The sequence below is a fragment of the Monomorium pharaonis genome, chromosome 7 (genome assembly GCF_013373865.1).
Source record: "Monomorium pharaonis isolate MP-MQ-018 chromosome 7, ASM1337386v2, whole genome shotgun sequence".
Taxonomy (NCBI): Eukaryota; Metazoa; Arthropoda; class Insecta; order Hymenoptera; family Formicidae; genus Monomorium; species Monomorium pharaonis.
Window position 1 is genome coordinate 13061974 of NC_050473.1, and position 24060 is coordinate 13086033.

General features: G+C 38.9%; 1 protein-coding gene and 1 long non-coding RNA gene across 7 annotated transcripts in view; one reads left to right on the forward strand and one right to left on the reverse strand.

The window, feature by feature from the left end:
• The window catches only part of LOC105831116 (homeobox protein homothorax), a 361421-nt gene that overhangs the window by 320713 nt on the left and 16648 nt on the right, over positions 1 to 24060 (forward strand). For all 6 annotated transcript variants that reach the window (XM_012671023.3, XM_012671021.3, XM_028195012.2 and 3 more), the window contains one exon: positions 19807 to 19865. In XM_012671023.3, coding sequence (XP_012526477.1) covers positions 19807 to 19865 — 59 coding nt within the window. The remainder of the gene's footprint in view (positions 1 to 19806; positions 19866 to 24060) is intronic.
• LOC118646589 lies at positions 17307 to 19799 on the reverse strand. Its single transcript, XR_004964114.1, has 2 exons — positions 18906 to 19799; positions 17307 to 18154 (listed from the first exon to the last, which is right to left on the reverse strand). It is a non-coding gene; the product is annotated as an uncharacterized LOC118646589 (long non-coding RNA).

Genomic DNA, 24060 nt, shown 5'->3' on the forward strand with positions numbered 1-24060 from the left:
AAACTGTCAATAAGCGCGCTGACCCCAAACGTAATTTCACAGCGTCTCTCGCTCGCAGCGGTTACAGCGGGAAGTCGAAAAAGAGAAGAGCGAGGGAAAGGGAAATAGAAGCGAGCTTTAGAGAAATAAAAGAAGGTAAAACAGACGAATCATGCGTGAGGAAGAGAAAGAGAAAAAGTGCACGAGGAAAGGTAAAGCGAATCGGGAAATAGAGAGTACGAGAGGAATCGAAGAATGAGAGAAAATAAGAGCACGGGCTAGCCGTCGCGCCGCCAGTGAGCCGAGAGAGAGAGAGAGAGAGAGAGAGAGAGAGAGAGAGAGAGAGAGAGAGAGAGAGAGAGAGAGAAGGGATGGAAAACGACGGAGAAAAAGGAAGGAAATGGAAGAGGGAAGAGAGAAGGCAAAGAATACAAGAGTAAGAGAGCGACGTGATACGCGAGAGCGCCTCTGCCGGGGTTATATGGAAATGTTGGTCAAATATATCATTCCGGCTTGACAGTGCAATTCTCTTATCTGCCTCGCGCCGCCTGCCGCTCTACCCCAAACCATCCGCGCGCTTCAGGGGTGGATGGAGGTAGAGGTGGTGGTGAGCGCGAGAGCTGCTGGTGAACGGGGGAAACGGTGGATCGGGGGTTGAAGCGCCCGATAGAGGATCTGCAAACACGCTGCCACCCCCTTTCTCCTGCTTCATCTCCCCACAACCTGCTCTTCCCATCGAACCTTCCCCAACCCCGTAGTACCATCCTCTATGTCCTCGTCCATCCTCGTCCTTCTCCTTCCTCGACCTCCGCCAACGTCCCGACTGAACTGGTCTTCCACGCCCGACTGCGGATCTAGCGAGATGACGAACTGCTCTGCAAAACAGAGCGAAATGCAAAACTTGGAAAATACGTAGATTAAAGTTTCAGTTTTCCGTGACTACACGCAAGTCTTTTTCCTCCAAAGTCGCATTTACGTTTTGTTTCAGAATCTATTTTAGTTTTCTTTATCGAAATTTTTTATAGTATATTTTGTTGCTTAAGATAAAATTTTACTTTAACCGAACAATCAATTTAATCTTTTAGACGCAATATGCATTTTTCAACATTCTAAAATAACATTGATTAGAGCAAACACCGCTAACATCGGAGGGCGTTTTTTAGAATAGAGAAAGAAAGCGATCACTTTTGCTTATCTATTGTCACAGATTTTTCTGCTTGTATTTAACCTACTGACTCTCAATCACTCACTCACTTACTTACTTCTTCCCCTACATATAATTGCTTCTTTTAACTAAGACTCCTGGATTTAACTTTGAACGCTTTTATCTCTTTTTATTCGAGAAACGTGGCTGCAAATTTCGTGCGACAAAACGAAGCCAGCAACTTGAATAGCCAGATTTTTAAATTGGTTCTTATAACTTTAAATACAGCAAACCAGCTGCGACTTCGAGACTTCTGGATGGAATCAAATCAAAACTGTTTTAAAAAGTTTTCTTGGTTTCGTTATCTTATTCTTCAGTCGGTGTACTTTTTTCTCTCCCCATGTTTCTGTAATTCACATTTGTTTTTTTTATTCACTTTTTCTGTCTTTCTTTGTTCTTGTAGAAGGACCGCTAATCTTTAATTTTAGTTAAATGATATTGTTTATTTTTATTACAGTTGATGAATATTTTCCAAGAGGCACTTTCTAAATTATAATCAGTGAAAAATCTGTGAAATTAATGAAAATAGATTGATTTTTAGTGGTATACTTATAACTTGTCAATCAGTGAAATAAATACATTGATCTTTCAGTGATAATATACTAATTCTGAAGTGAAAATCACTAAAAGACAATGAATACTCACTAATTATCACAGCTATAAGTATATTACTGTAAATCAGTAATAATACATTGATTGCAATTTAGAGAGCATATTCTTTTGCTCTAAATATTAAAAAATTTAAATTTAAAAAATTTTTGTTTTTTGTAACTGTAAATCACGCATTCTCAACTCGATTCTCCGAAATGATTTTCCCATAGTTTGAACATTTGTTTTGAGAACTTCTCGTCTAGTACGTATCTCTTACTAAGATGAATTTCCTTTCTACCAATTTCCTCCTTTCTTCTATACCTATTTCCCGCTAGTCAAGCCGATCGAGAAGAAGATGCAATTAGAGAGATGCATTCTCGACGCATGGTAATTCGATCGAACGATCTAAAGGGAGATGTGCAAAGAAGATGAGAAGAAAGAAGTGTAATGTCAAGACGAAAAATGGAAGACGATGTAAGAAAAAAAGGGAGAGAGAGAGTAATGAAGCGCGAGAGAGCGAATGAAGCGCTATCCCGTGCTGGAGGAAGGTATATCGAGTCATTATTTTCTGCAGTATTTTAACGTAAAATCCTTCGGATTCCTGGAGCCATCGTATCGATTCCTAGGAGAAACCAAGCGGTCGTTTGCTCGGGGAGAGCGTATTCCGGAACAAGAAGAGGAGGAGAAGGAGACACGGGAGAGGGGGGACGGTAGCTCCGTACGGAGCTTTTCCTGCGATGCAATCTTTGAAAGGAGAGCCGCGTCATTACGCCATGGCGGTGGTTCACGGACCATTGCCCCACCACCCCTTCGATTCCTCCTTTCCTCGTTGCTTTTCTTTTCCTCTTTCCAACTTCCTTATCGCCTTCTCGCTCTCTCTACTCGACTAGCTCTTGCTTTTCTTATTTCATAGGGGAGAAAGCTTCGCCATCGTATATACCTACCCCAACGGCATACGGCACTCTCCGATTCGGAGCCGATCCAATGACACATGACTCAACGTGCGACAACCCCATGCATCACCGGCGAGTACCGTGCTAGCGCTTACTGCTCGTTCCCATAACCCTGTTGGTGAGGCCAACCTAAGTTCCATTTCGCCATTCAAAACGAAGTGACTGAAATGGCAGACCATCAGGAAACGTATTTTAAAAACTTTTAGAAACTCTCTGTTTCTTTTCGCGATTTTTATGAGATAAATATCGTGCTTGGGACACAGTCACTGATTACGACGCGATTTTCCACTCTATATATTCTACTCTATGATTATGACACTAAAGCTGATCAATGATGCGCCTGAATTACAAAATTTGTTTCCCCCTGTTAAATACTGTTACGGTTTGAATAATTTTTTATTTAGGGAATCCCAGAAAGTGATTAATTGGAAAACATTCGTTTCGAGTCTATTCGTATTCCGTATTCCCGAGTTTGATGTAACCGGTAAAGCATGATACCACCCTTTATTTCGATAATGAAGTTACAAAAAAGGGCGTCTCTATTTATTTCTCCCGCACACCCACTTTCTTGCTTGCCCGCGGTCAACTAAGCCGCACTTCTTCCTTTCTCGTTACTCTACGCGCTTCAGTATACACTCCTCCGGTTTCTGGGTGGTGCATCTCTGAGGATATCCGCGCTAACAAGGTCCACTTGGGTGGCGCGGCTATGGCTTACCTGGTCGTTTGCTTTGGGTAATATTACTGCGAGACGTTTTGCGAGCCGGCGGAGAAATTTAGTCGCAGCGACGGTGGGTGGAACGCGGTACTGCCAACGCACGTTCAACAAAGAAAAAGAGAGAAAGAGAAAACAAGACGAGCGAAGCTTCCACGTTCCTGTACAAAGTTGCACCACGACGTTCGAACTCGTCTTCGAAGAGTTTTCTCTCTCTCTCTCTCTCTCTCTCTCTCTCTCTCTCTCTCTCTCTCTCTCTCTCTCTCTCTCTCTCTCTCTCTCTCTCTCTCTCTCTCTCTCCTGCTACGGCCATGGCATACCGCGACAAAGATATTGCCGATATTAGCAGGTATGCGATGATGGTTTAAGCTCGGCGCTCGCGCGTGTTTACTAGCGCTAACGTCGTTTTCTTTCTCTTTTTCTTTCCATACGAGATGCAACCAGCATCTGCGTGAGTATCCGGTCCGAGTAACGAGCGCATGCAAATCGCTGCCACGACCCTATCAGTTATTTTTAATACCGGTTTGATGGTTGGCACTACGATGACCACGTCGAATTTATCCCGGCTTCTTGATCGGCCAGACCTCCTTGGAGCAACGCTGCAAAAATTTGTGAAATATTATTATGGATGTTAGCTCATCGTCGCCATCACGGCCGAATCATTACGTATTTATGCAAACATATATAATCATTCTTGCTTGTGCGGCCGTATGGAAATATATTTCGATACCGTAAACTTGTTCGTCGTCATAAAGCAATCCAAAGTGTTAGTACACGCGTTAAATGTATCTTGACGTGGCTAATACTTGGTTAATATGTGGCTGTAACGATAATGTTATGCATATTTGAATACGTACACCATGATTCTTCTTAATTATAATTAGGAAATCATCAAAATTATCATTGATAAATTAAACTACACTATTAATTCTTCATGCTATTAAATTCTCTACGAATGGAGATTTTGCTTTACCGATTTAGCAGAAAACAATGCTTTCTGTTCGCAGGAATTAAATTTTCCGCAGGAATCGCACATTATGTAGTAGTACATTATGTCTTTTAAAAATTGTGACAGCCTACATGAATGATGGCTATAAGAGATCGTAACGAGATCTCACGAGCGATTAGAAACGAGACATCTCCGACGTGTATCACAAACGTTTCGCTCGTGCTCGTGGATTTACGAGTACCGTTCATTATCGATTTCCCGAAAGCAACGGGTCGTCGGTAAGTTTCGCGGTTACCCTACTGACGTCTACCCGAATCAAGGTCAGAGTCGTAAAGGAAAACGACAGCAAGCGACAAGGGTAAACCGAGTGGCCGATCGATGCGATCGTCTGCGAAGACGGCAATCCCGTGGAACTTTCGCAGGCCATAAACGCAGTAGTGGGCCCCGGGTGCAAGCTCCGGGGTTTATTATCGGCCCGGGCTCCCAATTAAGCGGCAGCAGCTGTGAAAATTAATGGAGCACAGCTTTTAAGATGTAATTGGGCACATTCATAACTCAGGATGAAAGGAGAGGGAAGGCAGACTGGCTCTGAGAGTCGAAGGAAGAAAACTGATCTTCTTGCGCTTTCTGAACACGCCTTTTGTAATTGATAAACCTATATACATTCTGAATAAAATTCATAAATAAAATCCAGTTATAAGCACGAGCATACTTTGTTAGGTAACGAACGGCAATTAATTCGAACGGTACTTTCGCCAATCGTGCTTCACCAAGAGATTTCAATAAATAAAAGACAATGTCGCGTCGTTGTAAAATCGATATTTTTGACGAGATATATTTTACTATCAACGTTATGTTCATTATAAGCGGAAGAAGATCTTTGGATTGCTTGGAAGATGAGAGAGAGAGAGAGAGAGAGAGAGAGAGAGAGAGAGAGAGAAGAGATAGGTAGACGAATGAGGCGAAGGGAGTGAACGATAGATGAAAAGAGGAAGAATCTCGTTGTTTCCGCGAGGTGGTGATAACAACGGCGTAATAATGGCGAATGACGCGGCATTGTGCGCTCGGAGGGACAACATTCGGGGATGGTAGAGCACCGGGATCGGACGCCCCTTTAGACGGTCGTAAACATTTCGTAAATTTGCTCCACAGGTGTGCCATCGCGGCAACTAAGCCATCCCCGACCGGCCGAACTCGCCTATTTATTCGCTCGTTGTAAACTGTACGTACGTAAACTATTCGCACTTGCAGAGTCCCGGAAAATTTTATATCAGTTGATAAAGAGAAGGGCAGGGGAACCATAAAATATTAATAATGTAGAATTTTTATTTCCTCTCACAATATTTCATAAATATATTGTAAAAAATATTATTTTAAATTACATATTAATATAATATTATATTATATATTTCATTATATATTACATATAATGAAGAAGAGTTTTTTGCTTCTTCGACTTCTTTCATTAAATTTTCTAGAGCACAATTTCCAGTCTTTGTAGAATTTGTTTTTGCCTTTTATATTGTACAATGATATTGTTTACTTTAATTTGGAATATTAATATCACAATTAAACTAAAATAATTAATCTTGCTAGTAGGATTGCTGGCGCAAAAATAAATTTTGAGATTTTTGAAATTTTTTCGAAACTCTTTTATTACATCTGAAATTTATCTGAGTTTAGGCGAGATGTAAACGTACATTTTATCTGTGTTCTTTAACGATATCTCTCTAAATATGTATTCCTCGCTGACTTCTCAGACTCCTTTTCGAAGAAATTCGTGAAACGACTTTCCGCTATCACATCCAGCAGTGTAATTGCCAGGGCAATCGTTAACCGGGATTATCTCCCGGTCCTGGAACGTAGCCTCTTCCGCTTTGCGGACGTGTGTTTCGTGCTCCCATGCTGGATTCGGTTATAGGCGGTAAGGAGAAGGAGTTACGTGATGGCAGACGCGATGGAGAAGCAGGCGGCGGAGGGCAGGCAGCGTTCCGGAAACTGCGCGCGGATGTTTGCTACGTACAACGTCGTACGAGCAATGGCGGCGGTGGCGGCAATGGTAACCCGCTTCGCATAGAGTGATGGAGGAGGCTTCGTGCCTAGGATACTGGTTTCCGGTTTGGTTTCTCGCCGATAATCTCGATCTTGAACCCGCCGCACCTGCGTCCTGCCTTCATTTTACGCTATCGCGCGAAAACCGAGTTTGCTACGAAAGAAATATGTAAAATCCGCATGGACGGCGGGTGCAGCACGTGTGGCTGTTCCAACGCTCGCTTTTTCAAAATGAATTGCCGACGAAAACGGTGGTCCGATAGTTATGGGATAATTCCATCGAAATTTGATCTGAGAAAGGTTTCAAGAATATCATGGCTCGTGGTTGTAAATTTCAGTTTTAAGCATGAAAGCGCACGCGGTTTGAATATGGATTCTATCGAACTGCAATCGCTTATCAATTTATAAGGTGTTTCTTGAAGTTTTATTTTTTATTACAAAAAACTAAATTATCATATAAATTCTTTTTTAAAGTTTGAGCTTTAAATTGTAGTTGTTCGTAGTGTATAATGTGTGTTGTAGGATATGCTTATCACAACACGGTTGATTTATTTAACTTTTCAGTCCATTTTTTCTTCGCATCCCTACGATAAATTTCTCTATGCTCTATACAGAGCATAGAAATATAATGCCAAAGTCGATATATATGTTATAACGATTGCGCGCGAAGAGCCATTCGCCTCGTGTGTTCCCTCATGGGCTCTATTAGGAAAGTGTGATGGAGTTTTGCGAGCGCGATTACACCCAAATGAGAATTACCCCTTCGCTATGCGCTTAACATGGCGGCGCGGAATGGAGGGATGAGTGAGTTCGACCCTTTCACAGTCACCCGCCGTTATGTGCCCGTCTATGTGTCCGTCCGATGCGTGTTACGTGTGAGTAATTCCGCGTCCTCGACGATGCACGGTAAAGAGGGACGATGGACAGAAAATTGCTTTATGTTTTGCTCCTAATGTACCGGAATGGCGCGGTTGCGTCGTTATGGCGGACCAAATACGTGTCGCAGTTCTTTGTCTCTGAATGTATATCTGAGTTTTTAAATATTTCATTAAAATAATAACTTTTGTATGGAACTAATTCTCAATCACTTGAATGAAAATTGTTTTGTGCCCAAGTATTAATAATTTATAATTCCTAATTTACTAATTTTATACATGTATAATATATTTTAGAAAAAAAGGCGCTTTGTAATTTATTAATTTTATTACTAAATATTTTTAAAAACGTTCAACTTTTTTGAGAATGCTGAAATTGTTATGTTACTTAATTGATGATAAAATTGTTCAAAAATTACTTGTTTTAAAAATTATAATTACTTCTTAAAAATTGCTTTTTGTACTTTTTAAGAAATAAATTTCTCTTTTATATTTAATATAAAATAGAATAACACAGACAATATTGTAATTTTACAGTACATCAATAATGTATGATAATTAAAAAAATTTTTCTAATTATTATATTATTATTTTTTTCTTTCCTTTTTTTTCTTTATCATGGAAAAGTACATATCTGCCAGACAATCGTTTTCTCAAAGTCTACAAAGCTTGATCCGTATATTGGCCGAGGTACGTTCTACCATATTTCATGCCGTACACAAGCGACCACATTGACGACTAAACCCGCGATTGTATGGAGAATATGGAATGTAGCGTGTGTGTGAACAACGGAGAAATCTTGGAGCCATGGGGTTGGAGGCTGTGAAGGGGTGGCGGAGAGCAAACCGGTCTTTGCGCGTTATTTAGCGACAATGTGTCGCGCATAGAAACGGCCTGAAAGCAGCCAATAAACGCCGTTACGTGGCCGTCCATGATCTCCCGTTCCACCGACCTTGGGGGCCAATTTTGTCAGATTTTGGGAAATTGTTGTTACGTCCAAGAACGATGTTTGGCGTCGCGCTTGGAATCAACAAACGGAGTGGGAGTGGCCAGGTATCGAGAATCGTAACTGTCTTGAACAACCACTATCGCAGATTACTATAAATTTTTAATGGATACTTCTTATTTGTTGTAACACAATAGCAACGAGAAAGTCTGAAAACAATATTCTACTGCTGTGGGTAAATTTCTTTTTCGAAAACACATGATTTGAACATATGCTGATATTTCATTATCAGTAATAATTATAATTTATATTATAAATATTTATTATCTTCTCATTTTTGTGAAAAAAGGTACATTATTGATAATGTTAAAAGCTACATACAGGATTATTCTTGTCTTTGCTATATGTAATATTCAATCGTTGAAAAACAAGAGTAAGAGAGAGAAAGATAATTTGTACCTCCAAAAACGAACGACCTGCGCTCCCATGCCCAAAGGACTGGTTTGCCTATTAACTCTCTACGTGCCGCGACACCCAAATGTTCCCCTTTACGCCAAGATAATGAAAATTACAAATAGCCTTGTGCCGAACGTGCGTACGCGGTTTGCGCATGCTACATACAAGTATGCTCATGTATGTATATACATTGAAATGTGTACTCTCACGCACGCCTGTCTTGGACTCTAGAAAATTACCGTGCGTCATGTCAATTGAGATGTACCGGTAGCAGGTAGCAAACAGTCATGTAGAGTACATTTTTAGTAATGATAGACAATTGTCTATATATTCTGCAAAATTATTTTTGTCGAAAAGTATCGCACATCAAGAATTCGAAGTAGAAATCTCTTTTAACATTTAAATAAAATCAATTTTAATATTTTTGTTGTGATAAGTAATAATTTTATATTCATATTAAACTCAGAAAAAAATAAAACGTTGAAAAACATAAAACAAAATTGGAAAATTACAAGAAATGTTACGTTGTTATATAAACTAATATTAGCGTCTAAATTAACTTGATTGATTAGTAGTTTTGTAGATGAAGCGAGAAAAAAGTGAGAAGACATAATGAATGGAGAAGCGAGAGAACACTGGTAATATAACTAATCATCTCTTTCTCAGCTTTGCTTCAATAATGTCCGTCCCTCGTTGTCCGTCACCTTTAGCTGCGTCGATCTAAGCTGCGATGCAACAGCGAGGGGGTTGAAGGGCAACGCACGGACGATAGAGGGTAGTGGCGAGCAACAACACGCGCGTCGGCGAAATTAGTTTTCCAGATAATCATCTCACGGTATTGTGTGTTGCGTCGTAGTTTGCGTGGAAGTAAAGGAAGCGGTGGAGGTGACGTCGCTGCAGCTGCTTCGAATACGTGGTCGAGGCACGCGGCTTAAAATATAAATGCGGATTAATCTGAAGTTACGAGCGTACGCTCGATAAGGAACGTAATTTTCGCGCACCAGCGGGAACCCATTCCCTCCGAATCTCTAATTCTCCACGTGCGCGAGGACGTAATTGGGACATTTCGATCGATTCCACGAGAACGTGTCACTTTTTTGCGAGAATGTGCGACACACGATATTCATCTTTCTATTTGTTATTTAATTATATCGATTGTATTGTATCTGTGAGATATAGATTTTCTTTGCTTTTTTTTTCTCTCTGGTACACACATATATGGTATTCGCCGAAACGCTTGCAAAGAATAGGAAAGATCACGTTAGTTGCAGTAGCGCTTTCCACGATGACAACCCCTCTCTGCTAACGCCCGTGTCTCGCGATGCTCCCGGTGATTAATGTTGCCGAACAAATTGTCTAGAAAAACATGTCGTAGCCGGGGCGCCCTCCGCCCGTTCAGTGCACCCTTTATCTCCCGGGTCGCGCCACCCTTATTTCCCTCGAGCGGAGACGCATACCCTACCGCCGTCGCTGCTGTTACCACCGTCCTCCCTTTCCTGCCGCGCCATCCTGTATATACAGCCGTCGTGTATACATGCCTGCATACATACATTACGCAGATGATATCCGAGTAATCCGATTTACTTCGACTTCGCTATCAACGTTTGCGCCCCCGCCCATTCCGGGTAATTATACGCCACCCTGGATGCTGCGTTGCACTGCTAGTCCTACATCACGTACGACGTGAATTCGTGCCAGTTAATGAGAGATTATGTTATTCGGCTGAGCTGCTATTTTTGTACATCGAAAGAGTTTGTTAATTCGCCAGTATAACATGCACAATTATATCAGTTGTAGAACATTGAAGCTCTCTACGTAAAAACACATTTTTATTTTATATATATATATATATATATATATATATATATATATGCACACACCATTTTGTGTGTGTGTGTGTAAAATATTTAATTATCTTTATTTAAAGGAGATTCTATCTGATTATAAATTATTCTAGTTATTATATTGGAAAATTCGATTCTATGCACTCGATTCTACGCAATTATTTCATAAATTGCAAAGAGAAAAACACGAGTCAATTCTACATCTTTATTAAACTGTGGTATGAACGATATCAGATGGCGCAAAGAATTGCCCATCACACGGTTTTAAATTTTCTCTCGTTAAAGTCACGTATGACATCGGTACATCGCTCGCAAAAACCTCGGACAAGCGATGCCATGTCTACTCGCCGACCATGCTCATCTCTACTAAATCTTCCCGGTATCTCGGATCTCCTCGTTTCCCACCTGCGAATTACAAATTACCAGAAGACTCGCAGGACTCCGCTGATCTCCGCAATCTTCTTACTTTCTGTCTTCCATCTCTTTTCCTTCTCCTCTGCTGTTTCTTTTTCTTTTTTTTTTATTTTATAAGTTTCGTATAAGCATATGATAGACGTACCGTGACAAAAGTGAGCAGATATGCACTATCGAATCATTAAGAATTGATTTTTCGTTTGATTCGTTCTTGTAACATGCTAAACTGCATTATCTTTTTCCATTATATTTGTTATATATATATATATATATATATATATATATATATATATATATATATATAATGTTTTGTCTTTGAGAAACTACAACTTTATCAAAGAAATGCACATTGAAACTTGAGAGGAAAGAGAATGGATTCTCAATAAAAAGTGACCCACGATTACAATTTTCTTTTAAACAAGAAAAGATATCAGGTTTTAATCGTCTGAAATAATGTTATCTATTTACGTATAGTGTAAATAAAAATAGGAAATTGTTGTACGGGGGTATATTATAATTATCACATTGGTTTTTGTGTTTGTTCGGTATCGTACAATCCGCGCACGAAGCGATAGCGCGGCTGAATGGAGCGAGAAAGATTGCGATTGGATGAGAAAGCAAAAAGAAAGGAGAGGCAAAAAAGACGTAGGTATCTGGTAGCGATTTCGTGGTATTATTTACATCTGCCTGGCGAGATGCGGCGGCTCGTGTGCAGTGGGCGACGCTTATATCGGGACAAGCGAACGGGGACAGGTATTCTCCCCTACACACGTAACCTACCTGTATACATTTCACTCTTTCGTAAGTAAATGTGCGCGAGCCGTACGCGGGCGCGAGCGGGATACCGTAGGCCGTCGCATAAAGCCCGGATTTTATTACAAGAGGATTCAAATTCCGAACTCCTACAGTGCGCACCGCGGAGGCGTGCAGCGCAGGACCGCGGCAGGATGGCGGAAAGAAGAAAAAAGGCTATACGAATATAAAAAACTGTCCGGACCGCGTGAATTCCCCCGCGGCGTAAACCCATAAACCACGCTCGCGTATTCTATTTCGCACGGATAAAAATTTCGATCTACCTCTAATGGTGGTCTACATCGAACCTCCTCCGCGGTCGAGCGGGCGTATATTTTACTTCTTCTCCGTATCACTGACCTCTAAATCTCCCAAGTCGAAAATCGTGCCGCGGATTCCTCGCTGTGATCATGGACTAGGCTCTCGACGGCCCGCGCTGGGGCACGCGCGCTTGTAAGGTGAATGCCGTAATGGGAACGCGAGGACTCGAGCAAGGGCGGAGGTCGCGAGAGGGAGGAAGTCGTAACCCGGAATGAGAAACGCGACTGCTCTTCGAGGAGGATGTATACGCGTTATCGTACGTCCGTGGTGTCGCTGATGGCGGAGAAGAGATGTAGGGAAAAGATTTCACGACCGTGAGATGGTAAACGGTCCGCTTTAGGGCCATCCCGAGGACGAGCGGTCAATCTAAACGACCCCTTATCTTCCACCCGATGCTCTGCGTTTTCGTGAAATCTAAATAAAACGCGCCGGGAGACCCAGGATAAACCGCGTCTCCAGAGATCACCGAGATCGGTCGGAGACCGCGTACTCTCTGCTATGAGTAACGAGACGACTATACTATTACCCGCCTAAACAACGACCGCATTTGCGTCAAGAATGACGTGGTAACTGCGGCAGTTCCTTACCGGTTTCGCACGAGTTTCGAGCATCTTTGTAAATGACGACACGGCCGATTCGGCTATTCGAGTAATAGTATTTTATTTAAATTGCAATTTTGATGGAACATGTGTATGATGAAAGATTTATTGAAAATCAATCACTTAATAGAGAATATATATGAATAATTTCAAAATATAAATGTCTTTTCGAGATTTAATAGATTTTTATTTTTTCTTCTGCTAAAAAATAGATATAATTCTAAATTTTAAAAAATTTGAAGATTTTGTTGTGTCTAATGAACGGATAAAGAGATCAATCGCTATGACTGATGATTTTAATTTTTTAAGAATAATCTGTGGAAGGGAATGTATTATCAGTTTCTGTATATGTAGAGTCGATCTAATATCTATAATACTAACAGATATGAAGAAATGAGACATCGCCATTTTCGTCATTCACACGGAAATCGCGCGGAGCGCGAGCGCAAAGATGAGGAGGCTGGCAGTTTATAACAGCGTCAGCAGTTGGTACATATAGTGGCTTCGTAGCTAGAGTTTAAGAGACTGTACAAGCTGACGCCTGCGTCGACTCCAACGTGGGTGCCATTGAGCGGATGGAGTGAAAATCGGGATGTGGGGGAATAGCTAGGGATCGTAGCGTATGGAGAAAAGTAGATGGCGAGGGAGTTAGGTGTGACGCACAAGCGGGTAGTATCAACCCTCGGTGCGATGACGACGACGACGAGATGAGTCTGACCCTGGCAACGAGGTGGCCGGTGACAATCGACTCGAGTATTCCGCCGCTACCCCACAACCGGCGAGGGTTGCGACAGCTGCGAACCCAATAACGTGCCTTCCACGAAGCGAGCAGTTCTGTTTCGCACCCACGACTGAGCTGAAATAACTGCAACGTGGCCCGATATCTGCCTTATTACTTTAACGTAGCGTCTCTTAAGTTGTCGATCTGTTGCGCTGAACTTAATCAACTATATCCAATTTGTTAGAGATTCGTCAATGCTATCGTGAAATGAAAAAAAAATTTTTTTTATGCACTTGTCAATCTTACCGACACTCTCGAATTTGTCAAAATTGATTTACATTCGCGAATCTACACAACCATTTTGTGTGTTATGCTTACATCGGAAAAGTAATCACTCTAAAACAGGATTTGGCGTATAAAAATCGAAGACTACGCGTGCGTCGGGCAGCTGAGATGGTATGACAAACGGTAGATATGCAGGTATCTAGCTCTGTGAATGTTACCTCTCGATTTTATTGGCGAGATCACCGATGCGACCATCAGCATCAACGCGAAACAGCGCGCCAGCGCTATCGCGCTCCGCAACACGATTTAGTGGCGGTCCCGGCAAAACAATTATATAAATTTCGTAGAGACGAAAGAGAGGTTCGGGGGGAGGGGGCGGCAGTGTACGGGGAAAGAGGAGTAGAGAGGGAGGAAGTGGACGGTGTGCGGGATAGGAATTTTCCGAAAAAGCGTTGCAGCAGAGTCATAGATTAAACGCAGCCGAGGTGCACACGTCCAGCCGAGCACGTCGATGCGACGCAGGCAGCCATGCGGCCGTTGCGGCGGCGGGAGCTATCAGTGACACGTCGCGTGTTAAATCGCTTTGTTGACACACATAACCCGTCTACGCGTATCCGATACGCGCGATCGCTGGTCCCGCGTTCTCGGCGTTTATATCGCTACGCCCCCGCAGCCACCGGGAATTCAGCAGCAGTTTACTCGCGCTGTGATGCGAATCTTTCGCTGTCGCACGACTCTCTCTCTCTCTCTCTCTCTCTCTCTCCTTTTTTGATATTTTTAACTTTAATTTTTATTGAACATACTTTTTTATTGATATGATAATTGATAATTTAAATAAGGAAGAATTTCTTGTTATACGTGTAACATATTTTTTATAACAAAGTTTCGGTTAATAATTATAATTTGATCATAATTTTAAAATGAAAGGAAAAGGCAATATACATAAAAATTTGGACAAATTTTCCATACTTGTTCAATTTAATTTAATTTGTAACTATCGTAAATGCAAATTTTCAATTTAGATATCTGACATGCAGCAATTCTCGGATTCCAGAATTGTCGAGAGCGCGTCCCGCGATTTTCCTAGTGATACCTGCAGGAAACTTGATTACACAGTGGAAGGATACTGACGATCTATAATGCTCATTGAATTTGTCGAACGAGAATTATTTATTGCATAGGATTTGATTCGCTTGTTCGCGGGTATCGCAGCTTTCGAGAAAATCCGATGATGCGCAGGCGAGACTCGAACAGGCCGAATGCATTACAATAAAATCATGATCACGATCGACGGTGCGAGACAGAACAAAACAGCAAGCAAAAAAGAAGTAACTGGCCGGGAGCGGCGCGTGAATCGACCTATGCATTATATTCGGATAAAATGATTTTATCGATCGTAAATGCACCAGCGGACGCTAGTCTTATGAACGCTCAGATTTATATCCGTTCAATCGAGCTTTTTGTTAATGCAATAAAATTGTTTTAAAAAGAGTGAGCAGTAAGAAGGCTCAAAGAGAAGATACTGCACACATTGTGCCTCGTGCCCTTTTATTTTATAACTGTTACCGAGAGAAAGAGAGAGGATATTTTGAAAAAGTCTCTGGTTCAAACTAATGTTATGTTGTATTATCATCTTACCCATTGTAAGGTTTGTTGAATAATTGTTATATTATTTGTATGATGGTTGTAGATTTTAAATGCGAGATATGGTGCATATTTCTGTTGATGTTTTATCTATACAACCGTCTCTTAATAAGCATCCGTTTTTTGGAATGTAATGCTTATGACGGCTGTTTTCTCTGATGCAACGGTAACTCGCATTAGTGAGACTAGTCCGTAATTTTACATTCGCAAAAATCGATTGCCGATTGAATTGCGAGGTCAGATCCTTATTTTAACTGCATTCTCAATGTAGAAAGGGATAATTACATAAATAATCTAATACTACAGGTCACAGCAGTCCGATTCAATAAAAATAATTGCACCGTTATTACTCCATTCTATATTGATTGAAATTCTCGTTAGATACACCAACCTATTCCACGAGCTTATTAATAATAACAATAAAGTTTAATAATGCTAATAATAATGTAACATTATTTTCTTAAATATTTTATCTACTTTAATCTTTTTCTCCTTTGAAGATGGAAATTATTTCAACTCACGCACACTCATTTGATTTCTAATTAAAACAGTTTTTTACGACGACTTATCTACCTACTTCTTCTTGTCGCTTGATTCGTTTTCTAACACATAATCATTACGAGACTGCCTTTTCGATTTCCCGTAATACGACGCGAACGCTGAGGCTTCGCATTAGCGCAACTCTCGCCCGTAGTACGCCACGGGAGCGAAATTGATTACCAATAGTACTGCGAGTACGAGCGGCTCTCGTGCTCCCGTGTTCGGGCAGTAATGATGTTTTGATGCGAGGACCCGGTGCACTGCGTATCGACTGCAGTTAACTAATGGAAGCTCCCCGATAATTGCGAATGCCGTCGGAGAGTAAATGCTGCTAGCGCGACAGTAATCATCGTTACTCCACTCACGCACTCGCACAACGATGAAGGAAGCTCTTCTCTCATGCTTTTTGCTTCTCTCCACATTATTTTAAAAAGTCTCTCTAGCTAACAAATATATTATTCATACAACAATAAAACTGTTTTTCTTCGTTAAAAATCGATATCTATTATGCACTTATCAATTAAAAATTGGTCGTAGCAATAAAATGAATATAAATGTTAATAATTTTTTTAATGATTAAGTGAAATAGAATGCATTGTTTTATTACGATGCAAGATGCAAATTGGATGTTGATTATTTATGTAGCTTAATCAATTCTTAATTTTAATGGACAATTTTTAGAGAGAGAGAGAGAAGGAGAGAGAGAAAGAGAGCGAGAGAGAGAGAGAGAGAGAGAGAGAGAGAGAGAGAGAGAGAGAGAGAAAGAGAGAAAGAGAGAGACAATGATAAGAAAGGGAGATAAAAGGAGTTTTAATTAAGAAAGTGCAAGTCGATTTGCAGTTTCTTTTATTATCATTTTATTATCTCAAAAATTTCTTAAAATTTATGTGCATTTGAACAGTTATATATAATAATAAAATTGTATATAGCGCGCATACAAATAAATACAAGTATTATTCATGAATACATTTAAATACAATATATTTCATTACGATATACGAGAGGACGTAGCAGACGCATGCAGAAGACATCTGTTTTTCAATCCAATACTGCATTTTTGCTTTTTCTCGCCGAAATATAGCATATCTTATTGGTTTATTGGCTTATTAAAAAACAATAGTGATACTCAGGTAAATTCTGAATTGTAATTTTTAGCAATTTTTTAATTATTCTCTTGCATTACTTTTCGAAATTTCATTTATAATTCACTAGCGATTTGCAAGACGCAATTGTTCTGTCAGTGTTTGATTCACTTTACTACTTGTTAAGTGAATCAAGTTCTCATTTCAGTCGATAAAAATAAAACTAAAATATATTTTTTATTATAAATTATAAACAACAGAAATAAAATATTTTATTTTTATATATTGTGTAAAAAAAGAAACAAAATATTTTTTATTTCTTGGTTCTATTTTAAGATAACATAATCGATTTCAATAATATCATGTTTCATACAAAGTTAACATTCAATGAATCGAATAGCAATTCGATCTATTTTTCATTCTTTCTATATTCAAACGTATTCAAGCTTTTCCAGCTGTAGGTCCATTTCAGGACGCACAATGAAAGAGCTTCCCTTCAAATTCATAATCAAAACTGTATTAAAATGAAAGCTTTAAAGTGGATGCGACGAAAAATGTTTTGTCATTTAGAGTGACTCAGCTATCGTCTTAATAAGACCGAAAATGTATTCAGTGCGCAGTTTTATGAACTTGAAAATGTATGTAAAGTCACATAAGAAATATCAGCACAAAAATCCAACTATGAAGAAATAAAATTTTATCTTAAAGTAGCTGTGTTTTCATATAGCGATTTATATTTTCCTATTACTTTCTAAATGTAACTTTTATCGCACAATTTTATCCATAAATGTAAAAAAGAAACGATACGTTACATTGATCGTAAAATTTTGTCGATATCTCTGTAACATGTGGTGGACTTAAGTTTTCTGTTTGATTTTCGCCAGGACGACCGAACTCTTGAGAGAGAGTTTGGGCAGTCGCTCACCGTCTCTTTCTGCACGTCTTTTCTTCTCTATCTTTCTCTTTCTTGTTTCGGTTAGAGGGTTGCGCGCCATTGTTCGGGCGATATTTCAGCAGCGACGCTGGCTGCTAGAATGGAAGGGCGGGGGTGGTTAGCGGTAGTCAGCTGGCCGTGACACGCTGCCTACCGCCAAAGAGGAACCAGAACCGCTTAGGAGTATCCGGGGGCTAGAGAGGGACTTTTGGTTTCATACTCGCGCAGCGATACTCTTTCGTCTGATGATAGGATTTGAGTCTGAAACGATTACATGTAATTATTGTCGTGTTGCATTCGCATCTGCACTGCAAAGCTGTATTTCAGTCATATATTATATTATAAGAGAAAAATGTATTGTGATTCCCACATTTACATTTTGTACAATAACTTTATTAATCGTTAATACTTTAATTTAATAACTTAAAACACATTTTTATTCGCCAATATGTGGTGTTGCTTAATTAACTCAAAATTATAAAATATCTAATACTTAAAATATTTTACACTACATAATGAATAGAAGAAAAATAAAAAGAGTAACAAAATAGATTTTAAAAATATTTTATTTTAAAAGTACGATGTTTTGTCATGAAATTATTACATATTATATATTTAATTATAATATACATATATATATAATATTATATTTAGTTATTATATATTTAGTCAAAATAAAGAAAAATGTAAAACTTATGCGCAAATATATATATACGTAATTTTTTCTGCGTACAACTTAATTGAATAAATAAGTAAAAATTGTTTGTCATAATTTCTTCTTTATATATAAACTTCGTATATAACTTTTTTCCAATAGAAGCTTTATACAATATATTAATAAAATTATAAAATTGATATTAATATATAATTTGGAAATCTCTGTAATGCATTTAGGTGTTCTATCGATGATGTCAAAATTCATGATCATTTATACGCTTTTGTGCACGTGTATGCTAATCGCTTCTGAAGTCATTTACTATTTATTCAATCGAACGAAGCTCCTTTGACTTACGGCGACTTGTCGAACAACTTATGTCTCACACTGTCTGCGTCTTAACTGCGGCTACGCACATCCGGCAGGGAGAGCGAGATATGATGAGAGTTTAATAATTATTATTCATAAGATTCTCTTGTGGGAGTCGACCAGGCGTGAGACTAAGCAAGAAAGATGTGCTGCAAAACAAGAGAGGGTGCCATCGCTTCTTCGGGGCTTGCTTATGTTCTCCTCATCCCCTCTGGCAGGGAACTGGAGTATTCCGCAACGGGAAGGGGGTGTGCTCGAGTCAGTCGAGCAGAAACCCAATCACTTCCGGCGTCTGCGCCCATTAGGGCGCCGCGACGCTGACGTCGGCTGACGTACGCCCTTCCTCTTCGCGTCTCACTCTACTGCCGTTCCTCCCTGGTTGTTCCTATCTCACACTGTATTGAACCTACCACCCTCTTGGACTTGGACCAACATCGAAACAGACCGCAGATCTATTGTTCGGAAAGCGCTCACATGGAAGCTCCTTCAACGCGGCTAATGACGTATCGAGGATTTTCTTCCTCTTTACCGGATTTTTCCGCTTTTACTTGTTCATCTCCCGAGTCAGTTGCCGTTTGTTTGTTTTTTTATTGTTATATAGGTAACGGATTGCGTCAAAACAATTTTCCTCTGTTCCATTGTGTACCACGTGTAAAAATGTCAATGACAAAAGTTGATTGTAAAGTATATATAATATTTACAAGATAAAAACTCATGGAAACGAAAGAATAAATTTTTTATTATATATATCTATATATATATATATGTTTTAATATTTATAAAAATTAAACAATTATTAAATTTGTTGTATAAAAAATATTATCTTGAATTATTAATACTAAATAAATTAATTATCTTGTAAACTTGAGTTTTATTTCGTATGTTTCAGGTTCATAAATGCGAGACGTAGAATTGTTCAACCGATGATCGACCAGAGTAATCGAGCCGGTAAGACGAATCCATTTTAGTCAACAGACATTTACACATACCCTCACAATACTAGAAACACATACAATACACTATTTGTGCTGATGATATCTATTTATATTATGCGGTATTTATATCTATATCTTACAGATCTCTTTCCCTCTCTGTCTCTGTATAATTTAAAAAATTTTTTTAATTTTCTTAACGTAACACATTTTATTTTAAATCAAATAAAGTTTAAATTATTTTAAATTAAATAAAATTTTATTATGATATTAGCAAATTTTTTTTCTGCATTTTAAGATTTTTTAATATTATTACATTATTCGGATATAATAAATAAACTAAATTGTCAAAAATTTTAATACATATTAATTATGTATTAAAAATACATTGTTGTAATTTTAAAAATACATTTATTCAATTTTGTATAAAAATTACAGAGCAAATATTATTGAAAATTTAAACAATTTTTAAAAATTTGATTTACCATAGAAAATATTTTAGATGTTATATTGGTTCTATCACTTTTGCAGTTAGTACAAAGTTAGTAATATTTTTATATTAATATAGTGCTCTTAATCATTTCCTCCTTATACAAAAAAGCAAAGTTAGTACAAAAACTTGATTAACAGTCGTTAGTTTATAAATGTTGTATAATAGTTTTGTTATAATTAAGAACATTTACTGCAATAGCTAAATTTAATACTTTCAATTTCTGTGTGATACTTTTAATTTTTCACTTTGTGATTTGATTATTGGTCGTTTCACGTTGGAAATTGGAATTTTACTTCTCTTTTATATGTCTGATTAATATATCCGACAATTATTCATTTTGTGAGTTAGAAATTATTATTACGAAGTTTTACTTTACGCGAGTGAATAGTAGGGTTGTACAATTAACACAACTATCAATTCTTGAACAGAATTTTTAACGTATAATAAAAAAACTAAAATTTAAATTACAATTTCTTTTGTGCTAAATAATTAATATGTGTACGTAATCTATTTCTTATGAAAGTATGAAAACTACGAGAAAGTTTTTATTAGAACAAGATTATAAAATATTAATTGATTAAAACATGTATTGAGGATTTATAAAATAAGAATATTTTTTAATGTGTGATAATAATCTTACTAACTTTATTGAAGATTAGTGAAAGAATTGAAAGTTTGATATCAGGAAAAGATATTCCTTCTTCGAATAATCTGTAAAGACAACACGTTTACGAGGAGAGAATCACTTCGTTTGCAGTAAAAGGCGACAACAACGGATCTTCGTGTTTAGGGTAAAAACCATTCTCTCTCTCTTTCTCTCTCTCTCTCTCTCTCTTTCACTTTCTCTCGGTTAGGGTTCAAGGGATCGGTAGTGATTCGGATGATGGTGAGAGGGTTCTTCCGTGGAGTACCGGGTGGGCAGAGGTGGATAACGTTCCGGATAACGTTCGGATAACACTCGGATAACGGTGGGATAATTGGTAGCGGTGATCAGACCGAGTTTTACGATCAGGGAACATGCTCCCGTTGCCACAGTGGAAACTCTTCTCACTCTATCGGCTATGGCTTCTTACGGCCCGTCTTTTTCTTACGTTTTTATCCGTGACCACGTCTTTGTCCCGCGACGTGGAACGGATCGCCCGAGGAAAAGTTCAGTAAGGGTGAGTCGACTAAACGGTCGAAACATAGAGAAAAGGAGAGAGAAAGTCCGATTCGCCTCGTATTTTTACGACTGACCCCCTCATAAACACTCACTGAGTTACGGGTTGTTTGCTCTGTCGAAACTGGGCTTTAGGGGCGCTTTATCCGCCATTCACTATCCAAACCTATCCAGGGAACGTGCTCTCTGGGATAGTAAGGAATTGCTCTCTTTTCTTTTTCGTACTTCTCTTTCTTTTCGAGTTGACGCACACGCCTCTCGCGAGTTTCTGCAAATGATGGCCTGCAATCTGCTTCCATACTTTTATACGCTGGATAGAAAACGTATCGTGCACCAAAGTGCACTAAACTTTCGAGAGGTTTTGTCAGAATCATGTCTATGAGTACCATAAACTTTGCGTCTTCGTCTTCGTATTTTTTAAAAGTTTTATTCAAAATCACAAGAGCGTATTACCGATGTTGTAAATTTGTAAAACCTGCGTGAACCGATGACTACGATGATACTAAATTACTCCGTGAATGTTCGCAGACAATTAAAAATTTTCTTTCGATTAAATTTCAGAAACTTTAGTTTATTAAGGTTTCTCATTTCAATGTATATATGCACGGCAAATAATAACATGTATTAACGCTATCGAACAACGCTATCGCTTTCTTTGTATTGAGTCGATAATATTGATAATTGTAACGCATACGTGTCATCAACAAATTCGAGCGATAGCTAAAGGGATATTCGCGAGGGAAATGATGGGGGAGAGAGGCTCGCGGGAATTGAGGGACAAGGAGAGCGAAAGCCCGGCGACCTGAACGTCGTCGTTCGCATCGGGTAAAGTGGAAACCCGTGTACGCCAGATTATCATCCCGAGTCAATCCTGATCACAGTTCCACCATGCCGCAAACAGGCAACCCACGACCTTTCCAGCCCTTCCGTTCGCCGCGGCGCGGGTGCGGCGCGGCGGTTCCATTGCTTCCGTTTTCTCGCCTGGTCTCCGACTGGTAAACCAGTTTCACTAAAAAGAGCACACCTTTTGCGCGCGATTGAAATCGATGGAGCTACGCGAGGGTATCCCGCCGTTGTTCCACGTCCCGCTCGATTATTGCGACCAGAGAATGATGCACGAGATATTTTCGTGGAAATGGACATGGCGAGAAATAGGGAAGAGGAAAGACGTCGCGAAGGTCCACCAAGTTTCAAGCATTTTTCTTGTTCCTCTGAGACCCGGCCTATATCCCTCCCCGCCTGTTCCTATCCTGCTCTCCATCGACGATCAGCAGTCCATTAAAGCTTAATAGCCGAAGCATTAGGCCCCAGGGCAGATTTTGTTCCAACGGAAGTGAGATAAATGTATCTTTCAAATGCTTCTATTCCCCCGTGATCTGTCGGTATAGTAATGCTGAAATTGTTATTTCTTTTTTGAATGATTGGTTTTATATCATCGATCAAAACACTTTTAAATAATTTAATCTTATTGATTAATATAAATGTAAATTCTTTAATTTCTTTTATAAAGTTTTTGATTTGTAATATTGGGTTTGTAACATTAAAAATGGTAATCATATTTCGATATGCGCAATTACGTGCTTATTAAATACAAGTATATTAGTATCTATATCTGTTTAGAAGGTAAAATCGAGATATTAACGGATGTATGTAAATTCTTACGAAACTTTTGAAACATTGAAATATTTTACATTTTACTTGTCAAATTTTTTATTTTTCCTTCCGACCATTAATTAAAGTATTTAAGTATACTATTGTTTGTCCAAATCATGCTATAATTTTTTTCACGCAAGCTTTACGAGGAATCACATTAATTCAGAATGCGTTTCAGAAGACGTCGACGACGACGATCGTGCATGACTTGTCGGAGGACATGCAAGCATGCATATCTTTCTCAGTTCGCTCCTTCGTATCGAGCTAATGATGCGCGTCGGTCGGATCATCAATCATACTTTCATTACGTGGATCCCAGCTGCTCTACATTGACTTCGCGGCCCGCGGGGCATTGTTATTATTCTGAAATGAGAGATGCATTCCGCGCACGAGCATGCACTAACGTGTCTCGCGCGTTCCACAATGCATGCACACGGGAATTTCCGCTTATCACCGATAACGGCTGCAGAAACCATTGCAATTTGAGAGTTTATGATTTATCCTGCTCGTCTTAACGATCGTAGATTCATATCTGCGTTTATAAAGAATGCACTTTTTTTTCTTCGATATAGGTGGATTGCACGAGTTGTTTGATATTCAATAAGCACATAAAGTGCACCACCGTCTTCTTTTTCGTCGTAATTATTATTACATTAATATTTTAATCAATAGTAAATATATCGTTGGAACGTTAAATTACGAGTAACAAGTTTGATAATCAATGTTTACATAAAAGCTGTACTTAACAACAATTCTTAGTTGTATTATTTTGTGCGTACAGTTGTAATTTTTCTGTCATAGAAAATGTGTAAAAATAAGAATTGATTTGTACTTGAAATTAATATTTTTATTTAGTCTTTTTTACACACATTGTTAGAAATAGAATACATTTGGTAGCGTTAATGA